General features: G+C 43.9%; 1 protein-coding gene across 1 annotated transcript in view; it reads left to right on the top strand.

The window, feature by feature from the left end:
- Positions 1-16,436, top strand: part of Bace2 (beta-secretase 2) — an 80,540-nt gene that overhangs the window by 62,515 nt on the left and 1,589 nt on the right. The window contains exons 7-8 of the mRNA XM_021184823.3: positions 3,055-3,204; positions 5,636-5,804. Of these exons, the coding sequence (XP_021040482.1) occupies positions 3,055-3,204; positions 5,636-5,804 (319 nt within the window). The remainder of the gene's footprint in view (positions 1-3,054; positions 3,205-5,635; positions 5,805-16,436) is intronic.

Below are 16,436 nucleotides of genomic sequence, written 5' to 3' on the forward strand. Positions count from 1 at the left end.
TCTATGGGAAGCGCACCCAGCAAGGGGTTGGTTTCCAATGTCAGGCATTGGTCCAGAGCAGCTATGCTAAAAGCAGAACAAATCCCTATCTTCGCCAACAGCTGCTACACCCCCAAAAAAATGCCAAGTCAGTCTTTCCATGCTGTAAAGTTAGAATGCTTGCTAAAAATCAGACCCTGCTTAGAATAAGGAGCATATGCCCAGTGCTTAAATATAAGTATGTCCTCTGCAGGAGTAGAGTGGGAACCTTCGGGTTTTGCATTCTGAGCTTTAAGGGATTTACAATAATCACAGGAACCAGTGTAGAGTGTCAGGTGTGTAGTAGCCAGCGAGCCTCAGCCAGCCTTTGCATGCAGCTGGGCAGGTGTGTGGAGGGGTGAGGGGTTCATACCCTGAGTTCATCTCAGCATCTCATGACTTAAGCAAACCACGAGACAGAGGCCAGGGGCTTACAACATTTGTTTGCTGTGTCTAAAATTATCTCATGATTTCATTTAGCACCTGCATCAGGGAGGAAAGGCAGGAGATAGTCAGCCTTGGTGAGGTATGTTCCAGTAGTGTACATCCTTCGCCTTACAGAGCAGAGCCTCTGGGCATTGGTCCCCTTTACTACAGGACTCATGGGAAGCCCATTCTCTTGGCCTGGGTTTCTTCCTACTTGAGCTATATCCACACTGGAAGAAACTATAATGTCTTGACATTTGTCCCTCAGTGTATGTCATTCAGGCAGAATATAGAAGGAATAGTTTCTAGATCTGTGTATAAAAGGATTCCCAAGCTCCAGGAAACCTAGCTATGACATCCCAGCTGTGGCTCAACCTGGTGACACCTCCTTGTTCTGTAGAATTCACCATCAAAATGGCACCTACAGAAAGTGTCTTCCAACTCTAAAACTGACCTGAATTTGGAATACAGCAGCCCCTAGGGAGACTCGGCCATATTTTCAGGGACCTCTAGATCTGACCTGTACCATCTAGGCACTTGCCTAGCCTCTCTGGCATTCTCTGGGACTCACTCTTCCTTACACATAGGAACTGGTCATACATTTCACTGGAATACCAAGTGTTCCGTGGAGGCCCCGGCACTCTTATTTCTGTGAAATCCAGCAAGATGATGAATCCTCCATCCTGATTAGCTCATCAGAGAAAGGGTCTTATGGTCCTGTTGGTGATCCATCACTTCTGTAAAAGACAAATGTGCGTTAGCACCAGCAATAGAAACCTGACAAGTCTACTCTGGCTGTGTGGGAGGATTAACAGGTGGCTTTGTGCCTCAGAGGGTAGGTGATGGCACCTAGCGTGTGCCATTGTTACACACAACACCCACCTAGCATTCAGGATGTAGGTGTCACCTGTTTCTTAGGGTTGGCTCCTGGCCCTGGCTTCTCCCAATCTCAGGAATAACCTGTCATCCCCCAACACCATCTGCTCGTGACTCTAGAGTATATATCTATCCCAACCATCCCTAGAGCTCAGAGAACTCAGGACACAGATGAGCTGTCTACATTCCCACTTGATCACATCTGAGGTGCTGTTGAGTACATTCCTGGGAAAGTGGAGTGCATGCAGGCTTTGCTGCTTCCCAACAACCCCCTCTTCCCCCTTAGCTTCCTTCACCTCTCTTTCTGTCCCTGGCACCCAATGGGCAGGTTCCTGTCAACACCTTTGCTGTGGCTCTGTCTCTCTCACTCCCAGCCCTGAGTTCTTGCCAGGGAAATTCCACCAGTGACACTCCAACCCTCTATAGCTCTGTCAGACACATTCCTTCCACCAATATATAGCTCAGGCACAGCCCAGAACCTGAGGCTGAGGTGGCACAAGTCTAAAGAGCCTGTTAATTCCCCTGCAGGTGGAAGTGGGTGAGTGGCACCACCTTTCCAGGTCCTGATGGGTGGCACAGATGACCTCCTTTTGGTCCTAGGTATCACTCACTTTTCCCTCACATGTTCCTCAGTGTTGTGTTTATGTAGATATTGGGCCCACATAGTGAGACCTACACAAGCACAGGTGAGGGACGCTGCCCTGAGAAGTTCTAGGTTCAAAGACAGGGTCATTCATTACCAGGAAGCAAGATTTGTCACCATGAGCTGCCCCAGGGAAAGGCTAAGTGGGAGACAAGTGGAGCAGTGTGCTCTTGTTAAGATAGACATTAAGGAGATTCTGTAGATGAGGTGGGGTCTGGACTGAGGTCTTAAGGAGGAATGTTTAAAAACAGTACACCAGGAAGCAATGTGTAGAAATGAACCCCGGAGTCCACAGGCAGGCAATGTCCCCGAGTCTGTTGAAGGCCACAGTGATGTGTGGTTTTAACTGTCACATTGATATAAACCAGACATGGGAAGAAAATTGCAGTTGAAGAATCATCTAGTTCAGGTTGGCCTGTGGGCATGTCTATGGGGATCGCCTAGATTGTTCATTGAAATAGAATACCCGGCCCACTGTAGGTGGAACCATTCCCTAAAATTGTGTAAGAGATGAGAAAACTGGGTGAAGGCAGCCAGACAGCACAAGTCAGTTTCTCTCTGCTCTCAACTGTGAGTATAACTCTACCAGCTTCGTTGCTTTCTGCCATTGTCACATGTTGACTGTAACGAGCTGTAACCCGAATTGTAAGAGGAATGATCAATTCTCTTTGCCCTGAGTTGCTTTTGATCAGGGTATATTATATCTTTAGAATTTTTTTAAAGGCTTGTTACTCTGTGGCCTGGGGCGAGCTGTCACACCTCTCTATGCTTTGGTTCCCTCCCTGGTAATGTGAGAGGGTAATGTGTGTGGTAACACACACAGGTTGGTGTGTTCAAAGGCTAAAGTAGTCATTTGCAAAGCATTTATCACAGCTACTCCCAGGAAGTGATCCGGGTGTCTTTGCAGTTTTAATAATTATTATTGTGTCATCACCATCTCTCTTCCAAAAGACTGATGTCCCTGTCACTCTGTCCAAATGAGATGTTGTTTATCCCTGTGGGCGTCTAGTGCTGGGACCAGGAAAATGGAGAGCTGTTTCCTGTTATGTGCCAGGCTGGTGCCTGCTTCTCACAGGATCTGTTTTGTCTAGATTCCAGAGTTTTCTGATGGCTTCTGGACAGGGGCCCAGCTGGCATGCTGGACAAATTCTGAAACGCCATGGGCATATTTCCCTAAGATTTCTATCTACCTGAGAGATGAGAATGCCAGTCGCTCCTTCCGGATCACCATTCTCCCACAGGTACAAACCTGGTTTTTGTTCTTCACGTGTAACTCACAAAAATCAAATCTCATGCATGATTAAACACTTATGGCTACCACCTTGTTACTCCTTGATCCGGCATGTCTGCTGTTCTCTGTCAGTCTGCCTTATATAGTAGGGAGGGATTGAGCATGTCTTAACTTAAGCCTGGGATGTTATGGTCTCACTTCATATGTCAGCATAACAATTCCATGTGTCTTTCTATCATCAAATGCCATAGGTGATAGTGGAGTTCTGAGAATGCCGGTGTCTGTGTCCAGTGAGTTCAGTAACCTGGGAGGTGGTGTAGAGTCAGCAGAAAGCAAGATTCTGACCTCCTGTCGAGGTTCAAGCAAGTGGCCTCAAATAACTTGAGCTGTCATTATTTGTATAGAAATTTAGAGTATGCCTTCAAACATATGCAGTTTCATAACTTCCTTTAATTATCCAAGAATCTCAGCAAGTACTTATTAAAATTCATTTTAAGTTCCCTTGTTTCCTTGTGGTCAGTGATTAACCTTCACTCATATCTAAGCAGTATAGTATTACAATCCAAATGATTATGCCATAGCTAAGTAAATCTGAATATTGTGAGCCAAATGATTTAAGTATTGTATTGTAAGCCAAATGATTATATCTAGCCAGACATATTCAGTTTGAATTGTCCACAGACCACCAACAGGCATGAAGTTTAAGGTAAAAAACCATCTGATTCAATAAGCTCACGCTATGTTTTTAAGTTGTCTTCATGCCATTTTCTGTTAGTTTTATAGTTTGGTTCTGCTCTATACATCTTTTCCATAAAGAGCATAAATTAACGATTAATCTTTTTTTTCATCAACCCATACCATTTCTTTCTTTTAGGTAAGCCCTTACCTAAGGCAAAGATGAAGCTATCCAACTTATATTTCTTCTAAGAACATAACAAATTTTACTTACTAGCTTATCGTAAGAATGAGCTAACTTGCCCTGAGAATGAACGCTTTACTATTGACCCTTAGGCCCTATCTCTTTAGGCCCTATCTTCTCTTAGTCGGCTTTGAGGTTTCCCTCACTACAGAGTATAGGCAAGTTTAGGTCCTCAGAAGAAGTAGTTGACATTTCCAAACCTCTTCCTTTTTCCTCATATAGTCCTATCAGTTTTTGAGACCATTCAATAAGTATTCTTTTTAAAGGTCTTGATCAAACATATCTTTACTTAACCTTTTAAGTAAGCAGGAGTCCATCTCCCGAGGACTCACACAGTTGTTCCGGATATCACTCCCATTGGTCCTTGCCAAGTGGAAGAAAAGCTCAAAGGGCCTTGCCTTGAGGAGGTCATCCCCAGAACACACGCATGCATACACACTCACACTATTATTATTATTGTTGTTGTTGATGATGATGATGTTATTATTTAAATCAGCCTCTAGCCAAACAGAAAATTCTGGGCTTCTTCATACACCCCTGAAAATGTGTTTTCTCTCAGTCTAAATACTGCCAGCTGTCTGTTTATGCTACTTTTGTTTAAGGTAGACAAGAGCCTTTTTTATGAGATTTATTAAGATTAAGTGTTCTCATAGATTACAAACTATAAGATCTGGAATGATTTAATTGTTTATTTTAGATGGGGTCTCACCATACAGCTCTGGTTGCCCTGGCCTAGAACTCACTGTGCAGGCCTGACTAGCCTTAAACTGAAGTTTGCCTGCTTTTGTCTCCCAAGTCCATTATCTGGAGTTCTTCCTGGAAAAGGCACACAAAAGGACCAGATAAGAGATGCAAACACACTTCGAGTCACATCCGGCCACTTATTCATGTCTATCATTTACATTATATTTGATACATAATCTTTTGCTTTTGTGTAGTTTGTTCATTCAGAGGTGGTAAGAGGTATATTGTACATGTACTTGGGAAACCTCCAAAACCTCAGATCCTGTCATGGCTGTGGAAACTAACCATATCCTCCACCTTTTCTAATTTAAGTGGATCCTCTCTAGAAGTTGTGTGCCCCATTTAACATCAGCCAAGCTTCACCTCACACATTCATGTAATGCCCATTTGCCAAGCCCCTACTCCAGGCTAAGGTCCCCAGACTGTAGGGAAGAGGTGGGTAACTCCTCACCTTGAAGCAGTGCTTCCTGACTGATAGACTAATAATTACAAAATGGTTAGTGAAGAGTCAATGCCCTGAAATGAAGCACTGTACTTCTGTGCACAAACCCACATTCAGAAACATGCACATATACACTTAATTATAAATTTTAAAATCTTTGAAAAATAAAGTTTATTGAGACAGTTTTAATCTCCTGCCCCAGATACCTTGGATGATGTCATTGTCTCCCTTGATCTTTGCAAGGGGGCCTCTGGGAAGAGTGGGACCTCCAGTTTTATGCTCTTGTGTAATCCATGCTTTGTCCTGTGTCTTTGCCCTTGCATCTTCTACAAACAGCTCTACATTCAGCCCATGATGGGAGCTGGTTTCAATTATGAATGCTACCGTTTTGGTATCTCCTCTTCCACAAATGCGCTGGTGATTGGTGCGACCGTGATGGAAGGCTTCTACGTGGTCTTTGACAGAGCTCAGAGGAGGGTGGGCTTTGCAGTGAGTCCCTGTGCAGGTAAGTGTGGCTTGCATGGCATAGGAACACTCTAAAAAGAGGGCTTTGGTAAATGTGCCCACCTGGAACTAACATAGTGGCTTGCTGGGTACTATTGAACCCTTTGGCATGTGCTTGTTTACAATAACCAGATGAACAATAACTGCTGAAATGGCTCAGAGGGTCATTGAAAGATGAAATAAAGTCGTGTGTGTGTGTGTGTGTGTGTGTGTGTGTGTGTGTGTGTGTGTGTGTGTAAAATACTGGAAGTTGAACCCAGGGGTGTACACATATTAGGGTAGTATCTACCACTAAACTATGCCTTCAGCATTTTACTACTTAACTTTCTTAATTTCAAACCTGCATCATAAGTTGTTCAGACAGGCTTTGAACTTGGGATCCTTCTACCTCAGCTTCCCATTGAGCTGAGACTGCAGACATGTACCAACAGACTCAGTACACATAAAACTTGTCTTCTAGCTCAGGCACACAACAGGTTGTAGAAAAGTGCTAGTTATTATAGTTGCACTGAAAAATCACCTCTTCCCACACAAGAAATAAAAGTGCCCATGAGTCTTGCTGCTGAATTACAGTTTGATTTTATTCTGAAGGTTCTGGGAATGGAACCCAGAGGCTCAAGCAGACTAAGCACATGTCCATCACTAAACTGTGTTCCCAGGTCATGAATTACAATGTTTTGGTAGTTGATGCAAAGTTAATAAAGGGAAGAATCTATGAGAATCTGGGTCCTCATTAGGAAATAAGAAGTAGAGATTTGTGGGTGATGGTTTTAGAGTCCTAAAATAATAAGGCAAAGGAATAATTCTCTTACAGAACATGTTGGGTGGGAGTAGTGTAAGCAGCCACAGCAGAGTCTAGCTGAGGCCTGGGTGGAACTCCACAAGAAAGCCCCTCGCCTGCCAGCATTCTCCAGGTGCCCCAGGTGGGGCTCACATAATACCTGGTGCCACCAAAGACTAGGTACTTGTGAGGAGCAGTCCAAGTTGCCCAGGAGGAGGCAACTGAAGATCTAAGCATGTGATTATGCTGCTAGTCAGAGAGGGAGGAGAGCCTGTATCAGAGAAGGTGGTCAAGATAACTGCAGGGTTTCACAATAGCCTTTCAAGAAACTAAGAAAACTGTCTGGAAACTGAGTGTAGTGGGTCATGCTTATAATCCCAGTACCCAAGAGGCTGAGGCAGAAGTCTTTCCTTGAGTGAAACCTGTCTCAGAAAATCAAAAGTTTAGGGGTTGAATGTGATATGTGGGTAAAGAGCCTTCCTAGGATGCAGGAAGCCCAGGTTCAAGCCCTACCACAATGACGGCATAAAATTGGATGTAATGACATGTGTATAAATCTCAGTTCTCGAGATGAAGGTAGGAGGATCAGAAGGTTAAGATTATCTTAGCTTTCTTTCCTGCTGCTGTAATAAAATAGCCTGACAGAAGCAACTCAAGGAAAAAGGGTTTATTTGGCTCTCTACATCATGGAGGAGGAAATCAGGGCAGCAGGAGCTTGAAGCAGCTAGTCACATCCCATCCACTGTCCTGAGTGGAGAGCAATGAATTAATGCACACATGCTAATGCACAGCACACTTTCTCCACTCTCAAGTTCAGAGTCTCCTTTCTAAGGAATGTTGTAACCTACCATGGGCAGGGTTTCCCATCTCAATTGATGTAATCAAGACAGTCTCCCACAGACATGCCCACAGGCCAGTCTGATCTAGGCAACCCCTCATTGAGAATCTCTTCTGAAGTTGCTCTAGGTTGAGTCAGTTGACAATTAAAACTAACCAGCACAATGCAATCACATCAGAGAACCAGCATCTCTGAAGGTGTGGTAGCCATCTGGAGAATGTAAGGACCATGTTAAGAGGAAAAACTATGTCTAGTCTGTAAAGATAACTTACACAGTCACCCAGCTCAGACATACATGATTGATATGTACCGTGTGTGTGTGTGTGTGTGTGTGTGTGTGTGTGTGTGTGTGTGTGTGTTTGTTATGTGGTGTTCCTGTGTATACAGGTGCATGTGTGGGTGTGACAGTACATGTGTGCATGTGTGAACATGCATGTGGAGGACAGAGAACAACCTAGCTGTCACTCCTCAGGATGCCATCTACCTTGCTTTTTGTAACAGGGCCTCTTGTTGTTGACCAGGCAATCACCACTTTAGCTGGGCTGCCTGACCTGCAAATCCCTGCATCCACCTGTCTCTGCCTCTCAGTGCTAGGATTACAAGTTCTTGTCACCAAGCCCATCGTCTTCACACGGGCTCTGAGAGATCAAACTCAGGTCGCCATGCATGTATGATGTGTACTTTAGTAGCTTGAGCTGCTCCCAACCCCTCGTGTTTTTAATGTGTAATTTATCCTGTTATGTTGCCACTGAGGTCTTTCCCTGTCTCATGTGACAGTGTGGCCTGAGCTGTCACAGTATTCTCAACTCTGAATATTGCACTTCTTTTAAGGGAATCTTAAGAACCAAGCCACTTTCCCCACAACCCCAGTTTCCATCTGAAATGTTATGAAGCCAGGGCTACCTTTGCAGCAGCTGACATTGTATGCACATAAACACCTGCTGGGGTGTGGTAACAGTTTGCTATCTGAATAGCCCACTGCTGGATGTGTCTTGACATTGTTTCACAGAGAGGCAGTGCAGCTCTATTGATTTCATTCTGAATTCTTTGATGTTGTGATACAAGTGTTTTACTTTCTTAAATGGTGTTTAAAAAACATTTTTAAGGCCTTGGCACTTACACACTTGATTTCACAGCTGCGAGAAGATACCTTGGTATATGTCTCTTCTTCAGCACAAATTATTTAGCTTATCAGAGTGATTTCTTCTCTGGGGCTGCAGTTACAGCAGCCAAGCTCCCTAGCCCTGTGAGAAATGGACTAGATACCCTGCCTTTATCATTTTTATTCTTAATTATATGTTGTAAATTCTAGAAAGCTTTCATTCACTTCCCACTACCCTTGGAGGGTGGGTCCTAGGACAGCACTCAAGTATCAGTATCCATGGGTGCTTGATTCCTGTGTGCAAAATGGTGCTGTGTGCACAGGTAACTCAGGCTCACCACACACATACTTTAACCCATTTATATACCTCTGGTAACATGATACAGTCCAAACACAATGTAAATGATTCCTGTTCTGCTTGATCACAGAACAATGAGGACCCCCAACTGCACCCAGAACACCTTTTCAAGTATTTTCCATCTAAGGCTGCTTGAGTTCACAGACTCGTCAACACAGTGGGCTGGCTGGGCATAAGGCTTACAAAAAGTCTGATCTAATAGACTTTTAATCATATTTTCCTCAAAAGCTTGTGGTAGATGTACCTAGTGCCCCTCTTTCAGTTGACATGGATTCTTCTTATGATACTGCACGTGTATTATTTTGTAAGAGAGGTCTAAGTGTTGTATTAGATGTCTGTTGCTGCCTAACAGCTTTCCCCTTAACCTGGCTACTCTTTACTGTGGTTCCTAGTGCAGTTTCTAAGGATCTGGTTGTCACCTGCAGCCATCTGGCATCAGCTGATGCTGCTCCTAAGCTCACTCATGTTGTTGTTGGCAGGAGTCCCTCATTCCTTGCCATGAAGGCATTGCCACAACTTGCCTGAGTATCCCAAAGCAGCACCTATTTCCCTCCCCATCCTGCCCCTCGCTGAATGAGTGATCCAAGAGGGGGTACCATGAGGGGATGACATGAAACCCTTAAGACATAAGCCAATGTCTTTCTTTACGCCAGTGTCAGTGGTAGTGCTATTGTTTATGCCCTGCTCTGTTGGTTCTACGGTGTAAAGGAAGGGATTAAGTGGATTAAATATCAGGAAATGGATCGCAAGTGGAAAGCATCTTGAATTCTGTCTACCATCAAATTGGCGATGATTCACTTTCCTTGTCAGTTTGGTACAGCCTGCAGGCACCAGGCAAGAGAGCATCCACAAGAGAGTCTCTAGGTCAGGTTGTCCTGTGGCATGTCTGTAGGAGATTGTCTTGATGATATTAATTCAGGTGGGAAGGCCAGATCATTGCGGGTGGTATCATTCCCTTGGCTTCTGTCCTGGACTGTGTAAGTATAGAAAAGGGAATTGCAAACAAGTAGATAGAGAGCAGGCGCCCTTCATCAGAATCCCCAAGGCTTCAATAGCTTTTCCAAGACCAAGTTTGTAGACTTCCTGGCTTGTTTTCTGTGGAGTACAACAGTGTGGCCAGGGCTTGGGGTCACTTGGGGCAAAGTGCCTACAGTCTCCTTTTCTTTGTGTGTGTATGTAGACTGTAGGTTGTATGTAAGTGTGTATGTGTGTATACTAGTACATGTACATATGAGTTCTTGTGCTTATGGAGGTCAGAGGTTAACTCCAGGTTTCTTTTTGTCACTCTCCATCTTGTTCTTTGAGACAGCATCTTTCATTGGTCTGGAACTTGCCAAGTAGGCTACACTGGCTGTTGGGCAAGCCCCAGGGATCCACCTATCTCTGTCTCCCTAACACTAGAATTGCAACAACATGCTGCCATACTGGGCTTTTTTTGATTGGTTGGTTGGTTGGTTGGTTGGTTGGTTGGTTGGTTGGTTGGTTGGTTCTAGGAATCTAATCCAGGTCCTCATGCTTGCTTATCCAATACTTCATCATCTGAGCCTTTCCCCAGTCAGCTTTTTTCTGCTTTCCATGTCAATTCAAACCCCCAATCCTGCTGAGAATTCCTAGGTGGATCTGTGCAAAGATGGAACAGTGCCAATTAGTTGGATACTGTGATCAATGTACAACTGACCCTCCCAAGTCTGGCTTACTCCTAAACATTTACAATGGGCACTGGGACCCCTTCAGCTGACTCCATGTTGCCTTGTACAAGTATCTTCAGCTAAGCAGATAATAATGGTAGAGTTAAATTGACAGCTCTGGTATCTTAATGCCTCCAGGGTTTCTGAAATACCATCAGCCTCTTTTTATAGACGGAGACATTTAGCACCCAAGAGCTATATAGATTTCAGCTCATACAACTTGAAACACATTGTGGATTATGGCAGTCATTCCATGGAATTTTTCTTGCTGCAGGTTGAAAGTGGATCATCTGGTACAGCTCATGTTTAAAAATAGGGATGGTGGTGTGAAGATGAGCCTCGGAGATACACCCGTGCTTATCTACTTAGAATATTGTCAAAGACACCAAAGCTGAGAACCTCTGGCTCCTCGTTGTACAAATGAAACTCCTGCCCCCTATGGATAGTGTGTGCCTACTGCAGAGAATACAGGCTCGGGAGAAGACTCATCCAGTAAAGTGCTTGCCATACAAGCACAGGACCTGAGTTCAATCCTTAGCACCCATGTCAAAACCAGATATAGTGGTGTGCACCCATTCTGTGTGTAATGCCAGATTAGGGGTCTAAGGGTTCTATAGGAGGATTCCTGCAAGAGGGATGGAGGAAGGAGTGAGAAGAGAGAAGAGGGAGCTGACCATGTGTCCAGAACCCTTCTAATGCAGAGTAATGTTCCTGAAGCAGGCATTTGCAGGGAAGGTCTTGATCGCAGATCTTCAGTTTGGTTTCATTTTATGTCTCATGCGGGGAGGGGATCTGACAAGCATCTTTAGTAAAATGATAGTATATCTCTCAAGGCATTCATTATCAAGCAGGTCATGGCCTTCTGGAGACAACAGAGAAAATACACAATTTAAATTTTAACCTCAGACATTGATAAAAGAATTAAAGTAACAACATAGTAATAGCTGACCATCACAGAGCACTGACATGTTCCCTAGGGACCATGTACATATTTAACATCTGCTAACTCACATATTCTTCCAACACTGTCATTTATAGGCACAGTTACATCCCCATTTTACAGATAGGAAAGTGAGAGTCAAAGCAGATAGCTGAGAACACAGATCAGACAGGGCAGTTAAGCTCAGTGAGGTAGCCCCTGCCTGACAATGAGCAAGGATCTGAAGCCAGAGTTCACTTCCAGGTTCACTCCCCTCCCCACAGTGAACAATGACCTCTCATATACAAATCCAACATAGCAAGGTTAAGTCAGCTTTATAGCACAGTTAATGTATCTTAACAAACGCACAAATGCCTAGGTGAAGGGCTGTCCCAGAAAATAACATCTACATGTAGCTCTTATTGCTGTTTTTGAGAAGAGTCTCAGGCTAACTTCAACCTCCCCATGTGGTCTAGGTTGACCTACAACTTCTTATCTTCCTGCTTTCCCTAGATCTGGGGTTACCACAGCAGCTTGGGCAGTGCTGGGTGTGGAACCTTGGCTTCCTGCATGCTAGGCAGGCTCAATACCAAATGAGTCACATCCCCAGTTCTCAGCCTCGGTTTGAAATCCACTTTCCTCCAATGCTGCAGAGCACATAGCTGTCATGAGTGTGTGGTTGTTTCTATCTAATGCGTTATGTATGACAACCCGAGGTTGGTGCTTTTCCCGAAAGTCTTAAAGGAGCATGGTGAATGAAAAAGTTAAATGAGAGGAGGAGGACTTGATGAGTCCTAAAGTTGGAGAAGATTTTAGATATAAGGGAGAAAACAGGCAAAGATAAGAATTCAGGCTTAACGTGGCTGGCAGACTAAATGGGGAAGGGAAGCAATAGAGACACCACTGACCAAGAGAGGTGTCCCAGGCAAAGATGACAAGAAAACAGGGTAGCCAAAATGGCTGCATTATATATGGATCAGGCTAGGAGAGGAGAAACCACCAGGAGAGAGAGGTTTGGGATAGGGGTACAGTGAGGAGTGCTGGGAGAGCTGGCCAGCATCTGCTTTAATATGTTAATATTCACCTCAGCCATGTCCCAGGTTTCTGAGACCTAGCACATAAGGTCATCTTCTGACTTCAAAGTAACAGTATGTGCGGTGAAGAAAATTTGATTTTATTGAGTTTGGTTTTTTGGGTTTTGTTGTTGTTATGGGAGTGTTTGGGGCTTTTTTTTTTTTTTTTGACATAACAAATATATGAGAAACAGACAAATGCAGGCATTCAACTGTATGAAGATTTCTGGGGTTGGTTCCCCGACCTGGCATGGCTGATTCTTAAGCACACTGTGTGTAGTCCTTTCTAGAATTTTTATGAGCATGTATTAATGTAATGTTCATATTAGTGAGCCAGTACGATATTCTCACATGCCCATGTGTTATGCATGAGTCAAACCCTACTCTAATTCTCCCACTGTACCTGACCATGCTCTTCTTGGTCCTTCATTAGGGATGGGAGTGTCTATGTGCTTGTGTGTGTGTGTCTCTGTGTGTGTGTCTGTGTGTGTGTGTACATGCACACATCTCTGCAATCTATGAATTTATATATAGTTCACATTAAGTTCTGATAATCTTTAGTTACCGTTTTGTCTTCTTGGTCTCCTGTCCTCCTTCCTTTGGCCCTGTAACATGAAAAAGCAGTGTGAGATAATCCATAGACACTGAGGTTCTCTATTTGGCTCTCAGTGTTCTCTGTGTGTCAGTTCACATAGTTCTATTATGATATCTTTAATTTGATTAGTCTTTTTTAAAGATTTATTTTTATTTTTTATATAGGGGTGTCTTAGCTGTATGTATGTGTGAGCAGAGGTGTGCAAAAAGAGGATGTTGGTTCCCCCAGGAACTAGAGTTACAGATGGTTTTGAGAGGCTTTGTGGACACTGGAAATCGAACCAAGGTTATCTTCAAGAACAGTCAGTGGTCTTAACTGCTGAGTCATCTCTTTGACCCTGATGATGGAAGTCTATAGTGCATGTACCATTATTAACACTGATGTGATGCGTTTTTCATGTTTTCAAACCAGGAAGTTTGGTTTAGATCTTCTAACATCTTCTGTATCTCTATCATGTTAAATATTCCTCTCACTTCCTCATTAGAAAATGGTGATAATCACTGCCATAATATCCTATGTGCAACTGAACTCATCTGTGGCATTTCTGATTAAAATCTTTCCCTGCGCACTACCTTTCCCTTCTTCTCTATGTGAACTGTAAATTGTGTGTTCCATCTCCTTGCTGTACTTTGTCCTATAGACTGAGTGCTCGCCATTCTCTATCTTAGTTAGGGTTTCATTGCTGTGAAGTGACACCATGACCAAGGCAACTCTTTTTTTTATTATTATTTTTTATTTTATGCTTTTTTTTTAATTAGGTATTTTCCTCATTTACATTTCCAATGCTATCCCAAAAGTCCCCCATGCCTTCCCCCCCACTCCCCTACCCACCCACTCCCCCTTTTTGGCCCTGGCATTCCCCTGTACTGGGGCATATAAAGTTTGCAAGTCCAATGGGCCTCTCTTTGCAGTGATGGCCGACTAGGCCATCTTTTGATACATATGCTGCTAGAGTCAAGAGCTCCGGGGTACTGGTTAGTTCATAATGTTGCACCTACAGGGTTGCAGATCTCTTTAGCTCCTTTGATACTTTCTCTAGCTCCTCCATTGGGGGCCCTGTGATCCATCCAATAGCTGACTGTGAGCCTCCACTTATGTGTTTGCTTGGCCCCGGCGCCAAGGCAACTTTTATAAAGACAACATTTAATTGGAGCTGGCTCACAGGTCCAGAGATTTAGTCCATTATCATCAAGGAGGGAGCATGACATAATCCAGACAGGCATGGTACAGGAGGAGCTGAGAGTTCTACATCTCCATCTGAAGGCTGCTAGGAGAAATCTGGTTTCCAGGCAGCTAGGATGAAGGTCTTAAAGCTCACACCCACAGTGACACTCTTCATCCAAAAAGATCATACCTACTCCAACAAGTCCACACCTCCAAATAGTGTCACTCCCTGTGCCAAGCTTATTCAAACCACCACACTTCCAAGATTCCTCTGAGAGTCTAAAATCCAACACAAGACATCTCCCAGCCTCTGGAATAGAGTTTCTCTGTTACAAGCTAGCATCCTTCAAAACCCAAGGAATGAGATCCAGAATCTTGAGACACCAAGATCCAAGGATGCTCGGGGATACACAGGCCTCTTCTATAAGATAGCCCACTGTCTGCACTAACTCCAAGCACTGTCCAATCCTTACACCATCTTGAGGTGATGTCAAGACTAACAGTATCAGGTCCCTCTGTGAGATGGCCCAGGGTCTTCACAGAATCTGAGCATCATCTCTAAATGACATCACACTTTACTCAGTGTCAGGTTCATGTACCACCCGCACTCGATCATCTCTAGATGGCATCATACTTTTCAGTGTCACACTGTGCTGTTCGGGAAATATTGACAAGAGAAAACTCTGCATGTTTTCAGTAGAGACATCATTATTCTTCTGGAATGGTCTGTGGTTGGTTAGACATGGATACAGGACCCCTGGATATGAACAGCTGGCTGAGCTCCCTGCTGAAGGCTCCAGGAGTCCTTGACCCTCTGGTGGAGCTGTCTCCTCAGCATGAGCCTATACTACAAATGCTATAGCCATTCTTCCCCTGGAGTTCTGCCAGGGCTTGTGATGGAAGCAACCTGGTGTATACATCTCTCTCTAGCATATAGCCTAGAGGCAGAGAACTGTGCCAGGACACTCTTCCTTTGTTTTTCCTTTAGCATCATTTCATGCAGTGTTGCATTTGTTTAAAAGTGGGAGGTCAGGCTGGCCCCTGTGACTCCATCTTGGCTGGAACCAAAAGTGGTTTCAAGTGATTTTGGATTGCTTCCTGCCTTCCTGCATTGCCATCTGTGCACTGCGCAGGCTTACTTTCATCCATGTACTGGCTGACACATCTCATTTACAAAGTAAATTCGAAGAAAGACAAAGGACCTGCTCCACAAAGGCATTCACAACGTATGAAAGATTTTACTACCTGGAAGATTTGTTCAAATCCTTTAGAACAGAGAAATGAAAATACAAATAGCCAGTTTTTCCACTCTTTCTCTCTGTAATCCTGAGGGTTGAACTCAGGGCCTCCTGTAATACAGCAAGCATACTACCTGTTATCTCAAGTGCTTGGTAGTTCTCCCACTCAGAAGTAATGTAATTTGATGTGTCCATAATATGACTTTTTGTGTAGTCATCAAAATAGCTGGACTTAAGATTTAATGATAATGATTTTATTATAGAAAAATGTTACATGAAAGAATATTAGTATTGTTCTGACTGCTGTCTCTGTGACCATTCCCTTCCCTCTATTTGCAAGGTTTCTATTGTAAATATGCATTACCTTCTGATTTGGAGTGGAGTCATTTGTCTTTGGAATTTGTGTGGCAGAGCTTGGCACCTTTCCATAAAGTGGCAGACAGGAGATGCTTCAGCTCATGTGTACTAGAGGGGCCAGAGTCATCATTCCAGCACTGTAACCCAACCAAGAGAGCCCAGGATGGATAGTGATGTGGCTGTGTGTCAGGAGACATTGACTTTCACAAGGAAATGGCCGGTTGGCTTTGCCTCCTGGGTGTTGTGTGCTGACATCCCTTTCCTTCCCTTCCACTGGGGGCTTCTAAGGGTGAATCAACTGAGGCTGTGTCTCACCATGCTTGGGTGTTGGCAGGCCATGTTCACTGGCTGGTTTGGTTGGTTGGTTTGGTTTGATTTTTTGTTTTGTTTTGTTTTTTTCATGCTCAGGTGCTTTAAAAAAAAAAGTCGTTATCATAGAATCTACACAGGCCAGAAATGGTATGGCCTTTACAAAGGAAACAAGCCATTTCTTCCTCCTTTAAAGGCATTCTTTAAAGAC

The sequence above is a fragment of the Mus caroli genome, unplaced genomic scaffold (assembly GCF_978045245.1).
Source record: "Mus caroli unplaced genomic scaffold, Mus_caroli_1 scaffold_17, whole genome shotgun sequence".
Classification (NCBI taxonomy): Eukaryota; Metazoa; Chordata; class Mammalia; order Rodentia; family Muridae; genus Mus; species Mus caroli.